The sequence below is a fragment of the Stegostoma tigrinum genome, chromosome 2, assembly GCF_030684315.1.
Source record: "Stegostoma tigrinum isolate sSteTig4 chromosome 2, sSteTig4.hap1, whole genome shotgun sequence".
Classification (NCBI taxonomy): Eukaryota; Metazoa; Chordata; class Chondrichthyes; order Orectolobiformes; family Stegostomatidae; genus Stegostoma; species Stegostoma tigrinum.
In genome coordinates, this window is record NC_081355.1 from 62725128 (window position 1) to 62743162 (window position 18035).

General features: G+C 39.5%; 1 protein-coding gene and 1 long non-coding RNA gene across 11 annotated transcripts in view; one reads left to right on the top strand and one right to left on the bottom strand.

The window, feature by feature from the left end:
• The window catches only part of LOC125462478 (uncharacterized), a 143351-nt gene extending 140042 nt beyond the window's left edge, over positions 1-3309 (bottom strand). Inside the window, exon 1 of the long non-coding RNA XR_009447185.1 lies at positions 3232-3309. This is a non-coding gene — a long non-coding RNA (uncharacterized LOC125462478). The remainder of the gene's footprint in view (positions 1-3231) is intronic.
• Positions 3310-3545: 236 nt separating this feature from the next.
• LOC125462394 (sodium bicarbonate cotransporter 3-like) overlaps positions 3546-18035 on the top strand; it is a 155639-nt gene continuing 141149 nt past the window's right edge. For all 10 annotated transcript variants that reach the window (XM_048552452.2, XM_048552459.2, XM_048552476.2 and 7 more), the window contains exon 1: positions 3546-3667. In XM_048552452.2, the coding sequence (XP_048408409.1) occupies positions 3623-3667 (45 nt within the window). In that variant the 5' untranslated portion in view covers positions 3546-3622. The remainder of the gene's footprint in view (positions 3668-18035) is intronic.

An 18035-nucleotide genomic window follows, 5' to 3' on the forward strand; every position in this document is an offset into this window, starting at 1 on the left:
CCATCCCTGATTATTCCCGAGAAAGTGATACTGAGTCCCTTCCTGTCGAAAAGATTGGCTTGTTGTATGGCGTGAGATAAGCTCAACATGGTCATCAAGATCAACATGCCTGGTAGATTCCACAACTTCAAAATCTCCCCTCCCCTCACTGCATCCCAAAACCAGCCCAGCTCATCCCTGCCTCCCTAACCTACTCTTCCCCTCACCTATCCCCTCCTCCCATCTCAAGCTGCACCTCCATTTCCTACCTACTAAACTCATCCCGCCCCCTTGACCTGTCCGTCCTCCCTGGACTGACCTATCTCCCCCCTATCTCTCCATCTACACTCACCTCTACTGGCTCCATCCCTGCCCCTTTAACTTGGTCTGTCTCCTCTCCCCCTATCTTCTCCTCTATCCATCTTCGATCCGCCTCCCCCTCTCCCCATTTATTTCAGAAACCTCTCCCCCTCCCCCTTTTCTGTTGAAGGGTCTAGGCCTGAAAAGTCAGCTTTTGTACTTCTAAGATGCTGCTTGGCCTGCTGTGTTCATCCAGCTTCACACTTTGTTAACTTATACCAGTTCATAGTTTGCTCACTTCTGCAAACACTCAGCTATTTAGCATCTCTATTCACACAACTTTTCAGGTTTCAAACCATTTTAGATCAGTGTCCTGAAAGAATTCTGTCTCCTTTTCTGCCAAACAGAATAAATGACCTCTTCCTGGAGAATAGTTTCTTCTCCACACAAAAATTTGTCTCTGTTTGCTTTAACTTTCCGTCTGCATCTGTGAGCTAATTACATTAATCCTCCAATTCTCCTACTTTTCTTTGTACCTGGTCACATTACTTCTGTATGTTAATTTCCTGCTTCCAAATTGAAGTCACCAGGTCAGTTGAACCAACATTTCTTATTAGCCTATTCTGGGCTGAATGGCTAGCAAAGATCAAAAAGAACACTGGTGGACAGGCAGAAGAATGAAGACAATGTAAGATAAATCAGGAAATAATCTAGGTGTGAGAAATAATCTAGATGTGAATATTACACATCTGAAGATTTTTAAAGTATATTTTCTGACTAATACTGATTGGTAACATTTAATGCACTCAAATTAAAATACTTCCTACATGCTTTTAATATATGACATAATTCATTAATAATAAAGGGAAGACAAAGAGCATATACAATGTTGTGATTAGAGATTAAGAAATACAAAAGGAGAAAGTTCAGGTAGTACTAATGAATGTATGATAAATAAAATGGAAAATCCTGATAAAGAGAGTAGTTGACAGTCAAAGTGAGAAAAGGATAGTCTGTCAGTTGGAAAACAAACTCTTGTACCCTGTATAGAATGTGAGACACATGTTTGGAATTTTATTCATTTTTTAGTTTCCTTGTATCATAATGATGTCAACAGATTCAAACAATTATAGAGAAGGCAATGACAATACAAGGAGGGAAGCATGGTGCAATAAAGGAAAAAATAACAGGTATGCGAAGTGCAGGTCAGGCAGTATCTATATAGTGATCAGATAAGTCAATAGTTTAAACGTGGGACCTTCTTCAAAACTGGAAGATAGGCTGACAGAAAGGGAAACATGACAATCTGGCACATGAAGCAAGTCACAGTGGTCCCAATAGAGGAAAACAGTAGTTAATACCAAAAGCTGCAGAGTACCTCACCAGAAAACTGCTACCACAAAAAACACCATTCCCATCTGTACCACTGCTGTTGGCTGTTCCTCAATTTGATGATGAGATCTATTCAGGATCATGAGATTCTGTCATAGGTCTTGATGTGACTAAACAAGCTAATTAAATCTGCCTTTGGAGACGTTCGGATACTTGGGGCAGGTCATCCCATGAAATAGTGAAATTTAGTAGAATAGATGATCAAAGACATGAAGGTTGAAATGGTAGGGATAACTGAAATTACATCATAGGGAGCCTGAAGTCACAGCTGCAGATGAAATAGAGATGTTCAGCAAAAGCAACATCTAATTTGCATTTGTTCTCCTTGCTGATGAGACTGAACCATGAACAATTCATACAGAAATATAAAGTTGTAGGATGTATGATAAACATTTTCTGAATTGTTGATAAAAGGGAGACACTGTCAGGTCATTTATACCCAAATATTTAGATTTAGATTGTTGTGAGATACATTGGAAAGTTACAGCACCTTCTTTTGTATTTGAATATTTGAGAAAAAAATTGTCAAAATAGATTGAACGAACAACTATAATGTGACCTTTTGTTATATGTAACATCTACGTTGCGGCAATTTTTTTTGTATATGAACGATCATGTTGTTTTGTGGTCATGGTACACATAGTTTTATAATAAACAGCTTCACCAGGTTACAACATACAGAGGGCTTGGCAGACAATGCAGCGTAGTTCAGGAAGGTCTTTATAGCGAATACTTCATAAAGCCCTTGTTTTTATAGAAAAAACATATGAGGTGCTGTCTGAAATATTCTGGAGCAAATTAATCTGTTGCTTAACTGGATCTCGTGCTCAATATGGAGCACAAGTATGCCGTGATTTTTAAAATTATATGCGCTTGACTGATACTTTAGGCCATTTGGAGGAATTCTAGACCGTTTTGTCTTCTCAACAGTATTTCAAATAGGAAATATTCTTTCTAGACAATACTTCCTTTTCAACTGAAAGGCTGTGTATTGCGCTATCGCAATAACAAAGTGAACGATCACTTTCAAAGAACGACCAGGATGACGAGGAGGTATCACGAAGCAGACTCATTTAAACATAATGTCTATTCTTAGATCTTAAATCATGTAATCCATTTATTCGTTGTTCAGTTCCGGAGAAGACACTACAGAAGGTCATTAGATAATAAAGTATGAAGCTGGATGAACACAGCAGGCCAAGCAGCATCTCGGGAGCACAAAGTCAGCTTTCGTGCTCCTGAGATGCTGCTTGGCCTGCTGTGTTCATCCAGCTTCACACTTTATTATCTTGGATTCTCCAGCATCTGCAGTTCCCGTTATCACAGAAGGTCATTAGTACTTCTGTGGAAAAGATGAATTAACTAACAATGCAGGCGCCTGCTCAGAATCCACGGAATGTAACCCCGATTCCAGGAAATAATACGAAAAGTGATCGATTTCACAAACCTTTGGCAGATTGTGTCTAAGATAACAATAAACAGAAGCTATTTTATAACTATTCACGTGGACCCAACAGCCATCATACATTCAGCGTCAGTCACACATTTCTCGGCACCCACCTCAACTCATCAGCACCGTCCGCCCTTTCACTGGACACCAAATAGGAGAATGACATCCGGTCGTCTGAAATGATGATTGGTGTACAACCTTGTCAATCATTCTATCTATTAATTTATGGAATAGTCGCACGTCAATCTGACAAGTTCGTTTTGTGACTGGTCAAGAGTGCAGTCAACCACTAAATGGGCGGGATCGAGATGTCAACGCCCCTGGCCAGAGGCCTATGTGCGATTGGTTAAGTCCGCCATCAATCCAGTGAGACGGACTGACTATTGGACAGTTTGCTGTCAATCAAGAAGGCGGTAAGCCGCCGTTAACGGGGAAGGGGCGGAGTGACATCAGCGACTCGGCTAACCGACCGAGAGAGTGAGGAGAAAAAGCGAGGTGATCATGGAGGAGGACCGTGGAGAGCAGATGAGACCTTTATTGACCATGGTGAGTCCTCTGGGATTTGAAGGCAGGCGAAGCAAAGCCGGTGTTGGGGATGACGGTTTCCATGGTGCTGCCGATGGTAGCGGCAGTTTTTATGATCCCTTCGAGTTGTCGGGCCAGCTCCATCCTGTGGGTTTCTCGGTGACCGGTGGGGAACGGCCGGCCGTTGTGATTGAAGTGGCTCATGCCTCGGCTCGCCGCCGGTCCGCTAGGGTCAGATTCTCCACTCCTATTGTCTGTGTGAGTGGTGATAACCGAGCGGCACCTCCCCGCTCTCAGTTCCGTTTTTGGTTGGAATCGGGTCGAAGGCGACCCCACTGCTCTGGGCCCTCCGGTCGATCGTCTGTCACTCGTGCTGTCGGTCTGTTCGAATATAAACACGGTGGCTGCCCCACTCGGTGATCTATACTCTCGCCGGAGGAAGCGGAAGGCTCGGCGAGCCTAGCTGTCGGGCGCTATTTACCCCCTTTTCCCCCACCCGCATGTCTCTGAGGGTCTCTCTTCCCTCCTCTGTGACTGTGTATGAGTGTATATACTTCTCCCCCTTCTCGCCCCACCGCCTTCCTCCATCCATCCAGTAAGAGGGTGATGGAGGGAGAGGGAAAAAAGAGGGAGCGTTCAATCCGACGCCTCTTTCCAGTAATCGTTCCGAAGTTTGTTCAAAAGACACGTCGTTTTCGACCCGTTATTTTTTTGGTCACCGCATGAGAGAAATGCTAAACCGGTGAACTGTGCTGCTGCTGCTGTTTTGCAGTTGACGTGTAAAGAGGAGTACTTTCAGCCAGGGATCATGTCTGCAGCCAGAGCCTTTCTTTGGTCCCTCGAATTCGGGGACGTGTGTGAGGTCAGGTTCATTTGCTGTCAGAGGTGATGCTGAGGTAGACCTTGTTTATGTTGGTGAATCCGCGGGCTGGAACATATAAGCGTATGTTTGCCGACTGTGTCAGTTTTTAATATGCTTTACTCAGACTAGTAACACCCAAAAATTATTTCAATCAAAAGTTGATTGTACGAACATCCGAATTTTTGATGAGCACCAGCATCTTTTATGTTTTTGTACCTTGAAGTATTAAAATACATAAAAACTGCCTGTAAGCTTACTTTTTGTATTTGGTTCCTTTAGAAATGTTGAATCTATGCCATAGTTTATTTTTCAGACATGATAAATTAACATTGTTCCTGTCATCTTGCTGTTCTGTTGTATTGATCTGGTCTATCACTGATGACTGACATCGTAGGACCCTGATGATAGTGCAGAAAGAGGCAATTTAGTGAATCGGGTCAGTGCCAATCTTCTTGTTAGAGCATCCCATCCAGACCCAGACCTGTACCATGTCCCTGTAAGTGTGCATTTGTCCTGCTTCCACCTAACCTGCACATCCCCAAACACCCTATGGATATTTAACACAGACAATCCACCTAACTTGCGCAGTTGGAATGTGGGAAGAAACTGGAGCACCTGGAGGAAACCAATTTAGACTGCACTGACAGTTACCCAAGGCTGGAATCAGACCAGGCCCCTTGCACTGTGAGGTAGCAGTGCTTATTATCTCTTGCTCACTCTGGCCACCTTAGACTTGAATTCTAGTGGATTAGTTGAGACATTAAAATTTGTATGCCATAAAGGGATTTTCTTTTGACATTTGACTAATGGCTGCCACCTGTTTCTTGTCTTGGCCTTAACTCTTTATGTCAAGGAGTTGTTTTTCTCAAATCTGAATTACTGGTAGTGTCTGCAAGAAACAAGTTTACCTTTTTTATGGGATAACGAGGTATAGAGCTTGATGAACACAGCAGGCCAAACAGCATCAGAGGAGCAGGAAAACTGATGTTTCGGGCCTAGACACTTCTTTTTATGGTTTTACTTTTTCTCACCATGTTTAAATCTCTGTGAAAGTACAGTGTTGTAAGGCCCAAATCACGTCCTGAGAGGGTTCTCCTGCCCACTCTATACTGTTGGATGGAAAATGAGAAGAAATTTCAGGCACGTAATTGTACCTGTCTCTGCAGTTCATGTGATAGTCCACTCATTTCTTTCTTGTGCAGCTATTTTTGTTGCTATTTTCTTAGAATGGTGATGTTCTCAACTTCTCTTGTACTAGTCAGTTGCCTAGTCAGAAGCTCTGGAATTCCTTTCTTATGTCTCTGCTTCTACACCTCTCTTTCCTACTTTTAAAACACTCCTTTATTAGCTTTGACCAAGCTTTTGGTCATCTCACCTAATATTTCCTTATGTTTCTCGATGTCATACTTTGTTGAATAATCCTGTCAGTTATTCTAATAGAAGGTGCACTTGATTTAGAATAGGATAGGATCCCTAGTGTGGAAACAGGCCCTTCAGCCCAACAAATCCACACTGCCCCTCAGAGCATCCCACTAGACCCATCCCTTATATCCCACCTAATCTACCCATCCCTGAACACTGGGAAATTTAGCATGGCCAATCCACCTATGCTGCACATCATTTGGACTGAGAGGAAACCGGAGCGCCCGGAGGAAACCCACGCAGACACAGGGAGAATGTGCAAACTCCTCACAGCTGCCCAAGGGTGGAATCGAACCCACGTCCCTGGTGCTGTGAGGCAGTAGTGCTAAACACTGAGTCTCCGTGCTGCCTACATGTATAATTTGACTTTTTTGAAGTGCGGTCCTATATTTGTTTGTTTTACTAAGTTGTCCCATATGAAGGAATTGAGAACCTATTTTCCCAAACACAATTGAATGTTGTATTTTAATTGCCTTTGTTTTTTAATTATTGTGCAGTGTTTCCCAGTCTAGCATTTTATAGAAGATTGTGTCACCATTGGGCTCAATTTTTAAGAAGTAATTTAGTCCAGTGTTGTGGGCAATGTCTGAATGGACCACAGAGTCCATGATTTACCGATTTTTGATTTGTCTTTGTTTTGGGATCAACCGTAAATGTGAGGCACAGATATTTGACCAGAGAAGAATAGTCAGTGGTGAGTTGGTAACTGACATGCTTATTATCTTTTGTAGTGTTGGGTGGAGTGTAACTAATTGAACCAATTCAAATCTAACATTAACATTAATGTGATGTTAAGGCTAGCTTGGTGACAAGTTGGGTCAAAATCTGTGGCTAGTTTTACCAATTTATGTTGTCTTGGGCAAGGAGAGCTTTTCTATCCTGTGTCCCAGAGGTTTTAAAAATGATGTGGGTATATTGTTACATGTTCCAAAAGTTCAAAATCATTGTAGAATTATATTACATTCTTTTGAGGTTCAGTGGATTTTAGATTGGCATAATATTAATGTAAACACTTATTCCAGGGCCTCAGGCTGTTCAGTTCTTTTTTAAATCAAAATTACAAGAGGGGAATGACCAACTACCCAGCTGACTGTGAGGGTTGTGGGTCAATTCTAATGTCAGGAATTGAGGGCACAAATCTCAGCTGACTCTGCAGTACAGCAGTTGGATAACTGATCAAAGTGCAAGGATTTTGGTTTAAAGTAAAGGAACCTGTGACTGTAAAAGCAAGAGGGTGTTCTTGCCTAATGATTTAAGCTTTACTAAACAGCACAAACAGATTACCTGATTATTATATCACTGCTTTTTTTTTGGAATTCTGTGGTGAAATTGGTTGACCCATTAAAGATGCAATTACAGGGATTATATTTTATAACATACTTAATTGTTCATACTACTTGATGTACCCAAATGTGTTCATGAAAATTGTTGTCATTCAAAATCTTTCTTTTTTCTTTTTACTCAAAGTAACAACCCTTTTCCATTTCTTGATGTACCTGAAAACTTCCTTATCCTTCCATGATGAATTCCTCATTACTGGAGTATGCGTGGTTAGTTGGAAAACATGATTTATTTGCTTTTTAGCTGTCTTCCATGTTCAGTTTGACGGGCAAGCAATATGTCATCCAAAGAAAAGTGCATTTTTACTTAGTGGCTGCATGGTATGTTATCTGTTTGTGTTTTATGCTCAAACCTGAAAGGCAAGCTATTTCTCAATAGTTAAATTATTTATTTGAAAACTGTCTCAGATTCATATAACTCTTTATACAGTGTTTCTGATATCCGATCAGGTGGTGTTGCATATGGTCGGACACGTGTTGACATTTTGGTTTAAAATGTGGAAGCTTGGGAAAACTGGGCCAGTTTCAAAATAAAAGTCAATCGAAATGCATGAACTGAACAAACAAAGCTTTATAAAATTTTGATACATTCTGGATGGTCTGTACCCAAATAAATGTTAGACTTCAATTAAACAATAAGAGAAATTGGAATTGGCATGAGCACCAAGAACACTTATTTGCATTAAAAATAAATCAAAACATGGTACTTGTAGGTATTTCATTATTATGAGCCATTCAACCACTAGAAGACATCAGTGATTTACTTCCCCAGACCAGAATACAATATTAATGACAGTAGCACTAATATGATTTATAATGTAAATCCTAACCCAATTAAAGCGAGGTAGTTTGTAATTTGTTTTACAATTAGTCAGAAATCATCCTAATTTATCATCAGGGGCAATTTCAGGAATTTGTGGTTAAATGTGGCTAAAATAAAAGTTTTAAAGATTCCTATCTGTAGAATTTGACACAAATAACCTGTCAACGATTACCAGTTGATATAACAGCATGTATGGTTAACCAAGTCATCTGGATTTTAAACACACTTGAACTGTCTACTCAGTGTTAGGATGTTTTATATGAAGCCATGTATTGTGGCTTCTAGTGTTGTTTAGATTCTGAAACGTATAGACTAATGTAGACAAATTATGGACAGTGAAAGAGTAATTTGTTAAACAGGCTCAATCTGGCCTGTTGGTCTTGCTCAGTGCCGCTCGGAATGATGTCATTCCCTGGGGAAACAAATTACTTGTTCCAGAATTTCTATCATAAGTTACCTTAAATGGTTCAAAGATAATTTAGTTTCTAGTAGAAGCTGTATATTCAATACTTGCTCCACTCTAAAGAGTATAATAAATGGAAAGTTTACAGAATACATTATGCCTTGCTTAAGTTTTAACATAGTGTCATAAAACATGGAAACAGGCCTCTGTTCAACCAGACTGGACCAGATGTCTCAATCTGACCTAGATACATTTGGCTCATCCCTGTAAACCCTTTCTATTCATGTACCAGATGCCTTTTAAATATTGTAATTGTACCAGCGTCCACCACTTCCTCTGGTAGCTCTTTCCAAGCACACACCACTCTCAACGTGAAAAAGTTACCCCTCAAGTCCTTTTCAAATCTCACCTTAAACCTGTGCAGTTAAATTTTGGACTCCCTCTCAGAAAAAGACGTTGGCTATTCACCCTATCCATGCACCTTGTAATTTTGAGTCTCTCTAATGTCACCCCTCAGCCTGCTGTCCAGGAATAAAGGCCCCAGACTATTCAGCCTGTCCTAATAACTGAAACCTCCAGTCCCAGCAACGTTCTTGTAAATCTTTACTGCACCCGCTCCAATTTAATAATATCCTTCCTGTAGGATGGCAACCAGAATTGTACACTATATTCTAAAAGTGGCCTCACCAAAGTCCTTTGTCCACATCTTATGTTTTAAAAAGCCTGTTTAGCCAATAAGGCCTATTTCACAAAACTGACTTTGAACTACAAGCTGGGTGATGTTAGTAGATACTAGTGACCTGTCTATGATTCTGTTTTGGCTATCCTGGCTTGTTTTAATTTGTCATCTCCATGAGTAGACAAAAAGTGCGACAACTTATGGTTTTAAATTATTTTCTCCCATGTATTGGTTTTTAATTCTTCTCTTCCCTAAGTTGAATAAATGTATATTTTCTCCCATCCTGTATGCTCTAATTTTATTTACTAGGTTCCTCACAGGAGGCTATCAAAAGTCTTTTGAAAATCCACAATCCCCGCATCATCAGTTCTCTCTTATCAAGCCATAAGTAATTTCCTTAAAGCTTCAAATTTGACAGATGTTGCTTTCTCTTCATCAATCCATGTTAATGCTCCCCAAATCTTTTATTTTCTATATGTGCAGTTATTACATCCTTTATAATATTTTCTAGCATTTTCCCTACTACTGGCTCCAAATGAACAATGTGTAGCATTTTTCCTTTTCCCCCCTTTCTTAAATAAATAAAGGAGCTTTGTCTACTACTTTCAAGGCTGCAGGAACTTTTCCAGAATCCATACTATTTTGAAATATAGTCACCATTTCATCCACTATCTCTCCAGCCACCTCTTTCAACATTGTGATTCATTGATGTTTTGCTAATAGTGTTTGCTTTTAATTTGGCAGCTTCACAAGTACCTTGGTCATGTAGTATTTCTGGGAGATTTTCATGAAGACAAACACAAAGTAATTGTGATTTTAAAAATTAAATGTCTAGCACAGGTTTCAGGAATTATGGTGGAAATGACATCTTTGATGTACCGTAGGGTTATTGAAAAGTCATTACTGCGGGAAATGAATGGCTTCTCAGTGACGTGCCATGTTGGGCTAATATCCCAAGTATATGTTGTATTCAAAATTGAATTCAAGAGATCTTATGGTGGAGAATCCTCACACTGTGTGTTATTACAATTCAGCAAAAGGATTCTGCCACCCCGCCTATGTCTGACCTTGACTCAGCAGTACTATGCCACAGACTCTCAAAGTCTCAACCTTGAGGGTGTTTAAATGTTGCAAGAACTCTTTCTTTGCAGGGGGTGGAGGAGAAGAGGTCTTCCTGAATAAGTGTGTAGATGAAAGAAATCCAAATGATGTAACGTGTTAGGATTCTCAAAAAGTGTTTGATAACATGTTTCATGAGCCTTGCTAAAACAGTATAGGAATATGATTGGGGAAATGTAGCATCATGTATAAGAAACAATGTTATTGTATGGGCTTGCGTTCGTGAATTGGTATCATCGAATAGTTTTAGCACAAGAGGTGTTGTTTTGTTCTGGACCCTTTTGCTGACAGTGAGAGAAAACAAAGAAAAGATATCTATATCTGGATCTCTCGTGATTTGAAAGAGGTGTTCAAAATCTCCTCTCAATTCTCTCTTATCCAAGGAACCTGTCAAATTTATCCAAATGCCTGCAGTCTGTCATACCTTGTAGCATTTTTGTAAATATTTTCTGGCTCTTTAAAGCTGCCTTATTCTTCTGAAAGTGCAGTATCCAAAATGGGAATTTATTTCTGCTTTAAAGTTTACTTTGGTAACAGGATTACAATTTTGATCTATGGTTGACGTAAAGAGGAATTTTGAGTGCATTGAATTTGTTAATAATTAATAAACTAAGTGTAATAGGATTACAAGTGAATGTAAGCATGACAGATATAGCTTAATGTGGACAAGATATCGATTTGTGTTTTGATAGGGTAGTAGGATAAGGATGATGTCAAGATACAAGGGTGTGGATGACTTAAGAGGCGGCAGTAACAGATCAGTCATGTTGGTTGACCAGTAATCCGGAGGTCCAAGGCTTCAAATGCTGCCATAACGTATGATGAAATTCCATTTAATCAAATTGGAATTTTTAAAAAAAAAAGCTAGACTTTTGCAAATATGAAACCATTGTTGTAAAATCCATCTAGTTCAAATACCTAACCTGGAAAGTCCTCCTTGTAACAACTGGGGACTAGTTCCAAAGTTGAGGGCTGTCTCTCAAACATCCAGTAAAAGCCTTGCCAAATCAATATCTCAGACTAACATCAATATCCTTGGGCGTATGTTGCTTCCACCAGTGGGACAAGATATGTTAATGTACAAAGTCCTGTTTTATGTAGACTTCATAGAATCCCTACAGTGTGGAAACAGGCCCTCTGGCCCCACAAGTTCTCACCGACCCCAGGAGCATCCCACCCTGATCTATTCCCGCTATAACCCACCTAATCTACACATCCCTGAGCACTACAGGAAATTTAGCGTGGCCAATCCACCTAGCCTGCACATCTTTGGACTGTGGGAGGAAACCGGACCACCCAGAGGAAACCCACGCAGATGCGGGGAGAACGTGCAAAGTCTACACAGATAGTCGCCTGAGGGTGGAATTGAACCTGGTTCCCTGGCACTGTGAGGCAGCAGTGCTAACCATTGAGCCATCATGGCACAAGTAAATAATCATATGTTGCACTATTTCATTGAGAACAAAAATGTAATGGAAATTATGAATTTTGTATTCCTTTGGAAGCATTGCTGATCTACCTGCCTGATCTGCAAACCAAAATTAATATTTAAATGTTACTGCTGAATTTCTATGCCAACAAAGGCCCAACCAATCACCAAACTCCTCTCTTGGTATAGTTTGTTTTTCCCCTTCCCCACCTCCAAAATAAGATCTATTCCTTGCGTTCTAGTGGAGGGCATCAGTTTAGCTCCATTGACTGACTGACTGGATGGTTGGTTCGCAAGGGTGGGTTCAATTCCTGCACCAGTTGAGGTTACCATTAAGGACTCTCCTCCTCAGCTGTCTCCTTGCCTGAGGTATGGTAGCCCTCAGGTTAAATCACCACCAGTCATCTCCCGTGATGAGAATACAACCCTATCATTTAGTAAGAATATGACAACTTGAGACCTAATGGGTAAAAGACAAAAAACTTTGACTTGTTTCCTTTTAGCAATGTTTAAGTTTTGTACTCCAAAGTAATTTAAAAGCATGGTTTTCTTTAAAACAGGCTGTAACAGCTTATCAATAGGAATTGTAGAAATTATTTGCAGTGGAAGAATCTGAAGCACATTAAACTGAGTTTCTGTTCATAGTAGTGACTCTTAACTGGACAAGGAAATTTAATGGTCTTAATGATGTTTTTTAATACTGTATTTTCGATAATACGAAGGAAACAAAGGTAATGAAACGAGCAGCAAAGGACCTCAGGTTTACTGTTTGTATTTTGAATTATCAGTGGTTGGAAGTTAACCTATTATGCAGTTGTATAAATTGAAGTATCTTCATTTCCCTATTTGGCTAAGCATTAGCTCTTAGATAAAGGTTTGTTGCATGTGTTGAACTGATGGCATTAAATACTTTACATTTGAGTTGTTGAAGTGCCTTTTATGGCCTAAATGTTTTCTGGGGGGTGAAAAAATTATAGATCATAATTCCATGATTATATCCACACATCTCATGACCAAAGTGTGAAGCTGGATGAATACAGCAGCCCAAGCAGCATATCAGGAGCACAAAAGCTGACGTTTCGGGCCTAGACCTTTAGTTGGGAAACCATTTTGTTGCTGATCATGAGCTGAAAACAACTGCTAGGGATATGGAACCTCAGTTTGAGAGATAGAAGCTTCAGAGATTGCAACTGTATGCATTTTATGACAAAAATACCTGTCTTCTGAAAGCTGTATTTGTTACCAGCACACAGTTGCTGTACCTTTTTTAAATATTTATTTCAACTGGTACAATGGTAGCTTTACTCGCTTTGTCATTGCATCCTGCTAACATTGCTTGCCAATAACAAAGTGGTGTGGCCATGTATGGATAACATGGCACAACCTTGTGTTTGGCAGAATGCCCTTTTTGGATTGTCATCATCCTATTTACTAACACAGCTAAAGGTTATGTGACAAGAACATATACAGATTCGGAAAGCTGCAGGATGTTTTCGATGTAAATTAACTTTATTTACTAACCAGAATTTTTAAAAATTTCATATGCTTTATCTGTACTTCCATTATTAGATTTACAATTCATTCTGCTTGGTATTCCTCTGAATTTTATTATTAAATATCTAAAACCTGCTTTCTATTCCCAACAGTAAAACTGTGGTGGTGGCAATACAGTGTGATCCCCAATTACACGACTAAATACAGAGGCGGACAGCAGTGCTTGAGACAAAAGTGGAACCCAAATTGGATCTTAATAGTGCAAATCTTTGGTATTGCTTAAGAGAAAAAACACTTGAAGTTTTTTGCACTTAATTGGCAGACAAATTTTGATTTTCTTGAAGTCTTAGTGGAACAACTTATGTTGTTTACTGTTCCTAGAAGCTACATATATTCTTACGCAGAGACCTGACCTCTGCCTGCAGAATAAACATGCAGGCATAACTGCTTTTCAGATTTAAATCAAAGCATGGGGTATAGTGGTCAAATTGTCACGATGATGAATGCACCTGGGAATCAGTTAGCACCCTCTTTTCAAGCAGAAAGAATTGCTGGTCGTCTTGAAATTTTGGTAATCTTGCAAATCATGTGTCCTGATGAGCACAAGATGAAAAGCTTCACCAGCACTTTTGTTTCATTCCAAAATTAAATGGGATTCAACATCACAGTGGAATGGCCCTGTCTTTGTTTTTTTTCAGTCTACTTATTGATCTGGAGGAATCCTCTTGGATACAGTAGAAGGAACCTGCTTTTAACAACTCCTCACAAAAATGACTGCCACTATAGTCGGAGTTTGCTTGTTAATTTAGTCTAATCTGCCTTGTCCCCTAGCTATAAATTGTCAAGTTTTGACGACACTGAATTCTCCCAGTTGATGTTTACAGATGTCTTGTCTTGTTTGTAACATGTATGTTATTCCCTGTGGTAAGGAGAAATCTAATCGATAAGACACGAAATTTACACCATGGTGTTAGAAGTTCTGCTAATGCAAATGGCGTCCTATTACCTCTTGACCTTGACTGATCACCTGATGTATAAAGGTAAAGTCACCATAGTCTAACCAGGCCATAAGTCAGTTTTCTCATTAGAGAGAATTAACTAGTGATGGTTTAACTTGTGGGTCACCATGCCTTAGGCCAAGGAGACTTTAAGAAGGGCAGTTCTTTGTGATAATCTCAGCCAGTATGAGAAATGAACCTATATTGTTAGCACCATTTTGCATTGCAAGCCATCCCTCCAACCAACTGAGCTAACTAATCCCCGATAGACGAGGTGCAATGACTTTCTCTGTAGAGAGCAAGTAACCTTGTACTATGATGTCTGCCATGAGTCTAGTATGAATTTGGATCCCATGTTGCTCCATGTTCCATATCCTGCTCATTTTCTTGCCTGTCATTCCTGTTTTCCACGCAGCATCATAACTTTGCATACATGTTTGTGAGACATTGACAAAATTCATTTTAGAAAATTCTGAAAGGACTAAAATGATTTTTGTACCATATGCCATCATTCAGCTTTAGGCAGGAAATCACCTTTTAAATGTAAGGCAGAAAATTATACTAGTACCTATGTTCAACCAGCTAATTGCCCAAAGGCAAATGTGCATCAGGAAGTTATACTATTACTTAATTGTCACAGTCCCACGGAGTTCCAGTTGCCTTACTGCATTTAAACCAGAGAAAGGAAAGATTATTTTTGAAGTAGGCTCTAAACTGGCAAGGATTCACCCAGGAGGATGCCATGGTATTTGTGGTGCACCATTAGCATTTACTTTTAAATGCTTTGAAACTGGGAACAGAAATAGAATTCAGACTTCAAAACTGCATTGCACTGGAACCGGTAGAGTTCGGGGCAATGAAACTGAGGTATTACCAATGGGAAGAGGTCAAAGACTTAGGAGTGCTTAATCTGGAGAAAAAGTATTCTCTATGATTTTGAAGGGAATAGATAAATTGAACCATTCAAGAGTGAAAGTTCAAAATTGTTATTCTCATTCACATGTTACAATGAGAAATGATCTGGGAGGAAAATGTAAGGACAGTTGAGGTTGAACGATGTAATACAGATAGCTCCATACATGGAGCTATGAAGCAGTAGTGTAGGCTGGGGAGACAACTGTGAGGATGTAGGAGATAATGTGCAGAAAGTGTGAGATCCCCTCTTCTTGCTTCCCTGATGCTTTGCTTTGCTTGCTTTTTTCTTCTTCTGTTTCAGGGTTGATGTTATATAAGTTTCTTTTTAAAAAAAATCACAAGGGGCATGGTTAGGGGGAATAGTCAAGGTCTTTTCCCCAGCACAGGAGAGCCCAAAACTAGAGGGCATAGGCTTAAGGTGAGAAGGAAAAGATTTAAACCTGATCTAAGGGCAACATTTTCATGCAGAGGATGGTTCATGTATGGTATGAGCTGCCAGAGGAAGTGGTGAAGGCTGGTACAATTACAATGTTTAAAAGGCATCTGGATGGGTAGATGAATAGGAAGGGTTTAAAGAGATATGGGCCCAGTGCTGGCAAATGGGACTAGATTTATTTAAGATATCTGGTCAGCATGACGAGTTGGTGTACAAGGTGTGTTTGCATGCTGCACATCTGATTCTTTACAATTCTGTGAAGTACCACTGTTTAGTGGTTTGTATGTTCAACTTAGTGAACAGTAATGACTTGTTATTCAGATTTCTCTTGAGTTTATAAATTATTCAAATTTGCTTCCTGTTGGTGAAATACATTCCATATACCATTGTGCATATGTAATAATAGTTTGTTCTTTTCAAAGTTTTTCCAGTTACTAGGGAGCTGCAAATTGTATTAAATATGACAAATTATATTTCCAATTGCATCCTTTCTTTGTGTTTGTTGCGTTGGGAGAGGGAAAGAGAATTAAACTATCATCCTTTTTTTGTTATAGTTCTTTCTCCTCTAATTCTTTATATTTGAACCTTTGTCTCTTTTTTTGTGCACAAACTTGGTCAAAGAAAGTTTCCATAAGTTGGCAGTGATGTGATAATGATAAATGTTGACTGGACTATTGGAAGAATTCCTCTGCACTACACTTCTTGGAACATTGCTCTGGTGTTTTTGCAGTCACCCAAGCAGGAAAATAGGGCCACCGTTTAATACCTTGCCTAAAATGTGACATCTTTGATCATGAAGCATTCTAACAGAGCTATGCTAGAGTGCTTCAAATTTTGTAGCCAAACTCAATGTAATTAACCGTTCTCCGATGCAAGGGTACTTACTCGATGGATTTAATTTTTAACTTACTTTTTATTTGCTGCCTTGGTAAATGGTTTTGGATGTATTTTCTATTTTCAGTGCCTGGCCTTAAAACACTTGTTTAAAAATTGAGACTGAAAATAGAAATCTTATTTCAGTTGAGCACCTAAACTGGAAATAACTTGCATGAAAATGCCCATGTACAGTACAGTAAAAATGAAAAAGCTGAAGATTGCCTTTAAAAGGAAGCTTACTGAGTGAGTAGAGCTGCAGGCTGCAGCTGTAAAGCATAGATTAACTGAAGCCAACCAAAATGAAGTGTTGAGCTCTGGAGAATTGGCTAGATACCCAGAAGCAAACAATTTAGGAGTGTGAAACACTTAGACACTTTTTATTGATATTCAGGAGGGTCAGAAATAAAATCTCTCGGCTGAAGTTGGGGAAAATCAGCAAAACAATTTTTTTAGTTGAAACTCGGATTGTTAAACGTTGCTTTTTTTTTTAGTTTTCTACATTTTAGCACATAAACATTGCTGATTTTAGCCAATAAGAAAAAAATACTACTTCTATAGACTTCAAGTGCGACCATGACATGTACTTTATTGTACTATAGAAAATGTGAAGTTCATTTTCGCAGGGAGAAAAAAAAACAGAATATGATTTAAATGGAGAAAAACTATAAAAATCTGCAGCACAATGTCACTTGGGATACTTGTGCATTAAACACAAAGCTAGCAGACAAATACTGCAGGTAATCAGAAAGGCTAATGGAATGTCTGCTGTTATTTCAAGGAGAGGGAAGTCTTAGTGCAACTGCACAAGGTGCTGGTGATACCACATCTGGAATATTTGAGAGTAATTTTGTCCCCTTATTTATTGAAAAATGTAATTAACTTGGAGGCTCACGAGGTCGAACCCTCAAAAGGAGCTATTGTCTTAGCAGCAAAGCTAAAGAGCTTGGGAGTCTACTCGTTGGAGTTTAGAATGAGAGGTGATCTCATTAAAGTACATTGGATTCGTTATGGCTTGACAGTGAGAGAATGTTTCCCCTGGAAAGTTTTGAACCTGAGGGCATTTCCTCAGAATGAAAGGGTACCAGTTTAAGACTGAGATGAGATGGATTTTTTTCCTGAGGGTTGAGTTGCTTTGGAACTCCTTGCCACACAGCTGTAGAAGCAGAGTCCTTGTGTGTATATATTTAAGGCTTAGAGAAATTCTTGATCTGTAGGGAATCAAGTGTTATAGGGGAATGCAGAAAAGTAGATGTGAGCAATAGACAGCTATGATCCTATTCAATTGTTGAACAGCCTATCCGTGCCTATTCTTTATGGCCTTATCTATGAAGCCTAACTTCTTTGAAAAAAAGGTCATAAGAGCATCACTGGCTGGGCCTGCATTTATTTCCTGTCCCTAATTACCCTGGGGAAGGTAGAAGGTGGCAATCTTCTTGATCGACTGCACTCTAAGGTGCAAGGAGTTCGAGGGTATTGACTCTGTGCCAGTGAAAGGATGAAGTGAATTCCAATTCAGGACAATGTAAATTTTAGGGGAATTTGCAAGTGGCTTCTATGCATCTGGCATTTTTATGGCGATAGGGTTTGTAATTT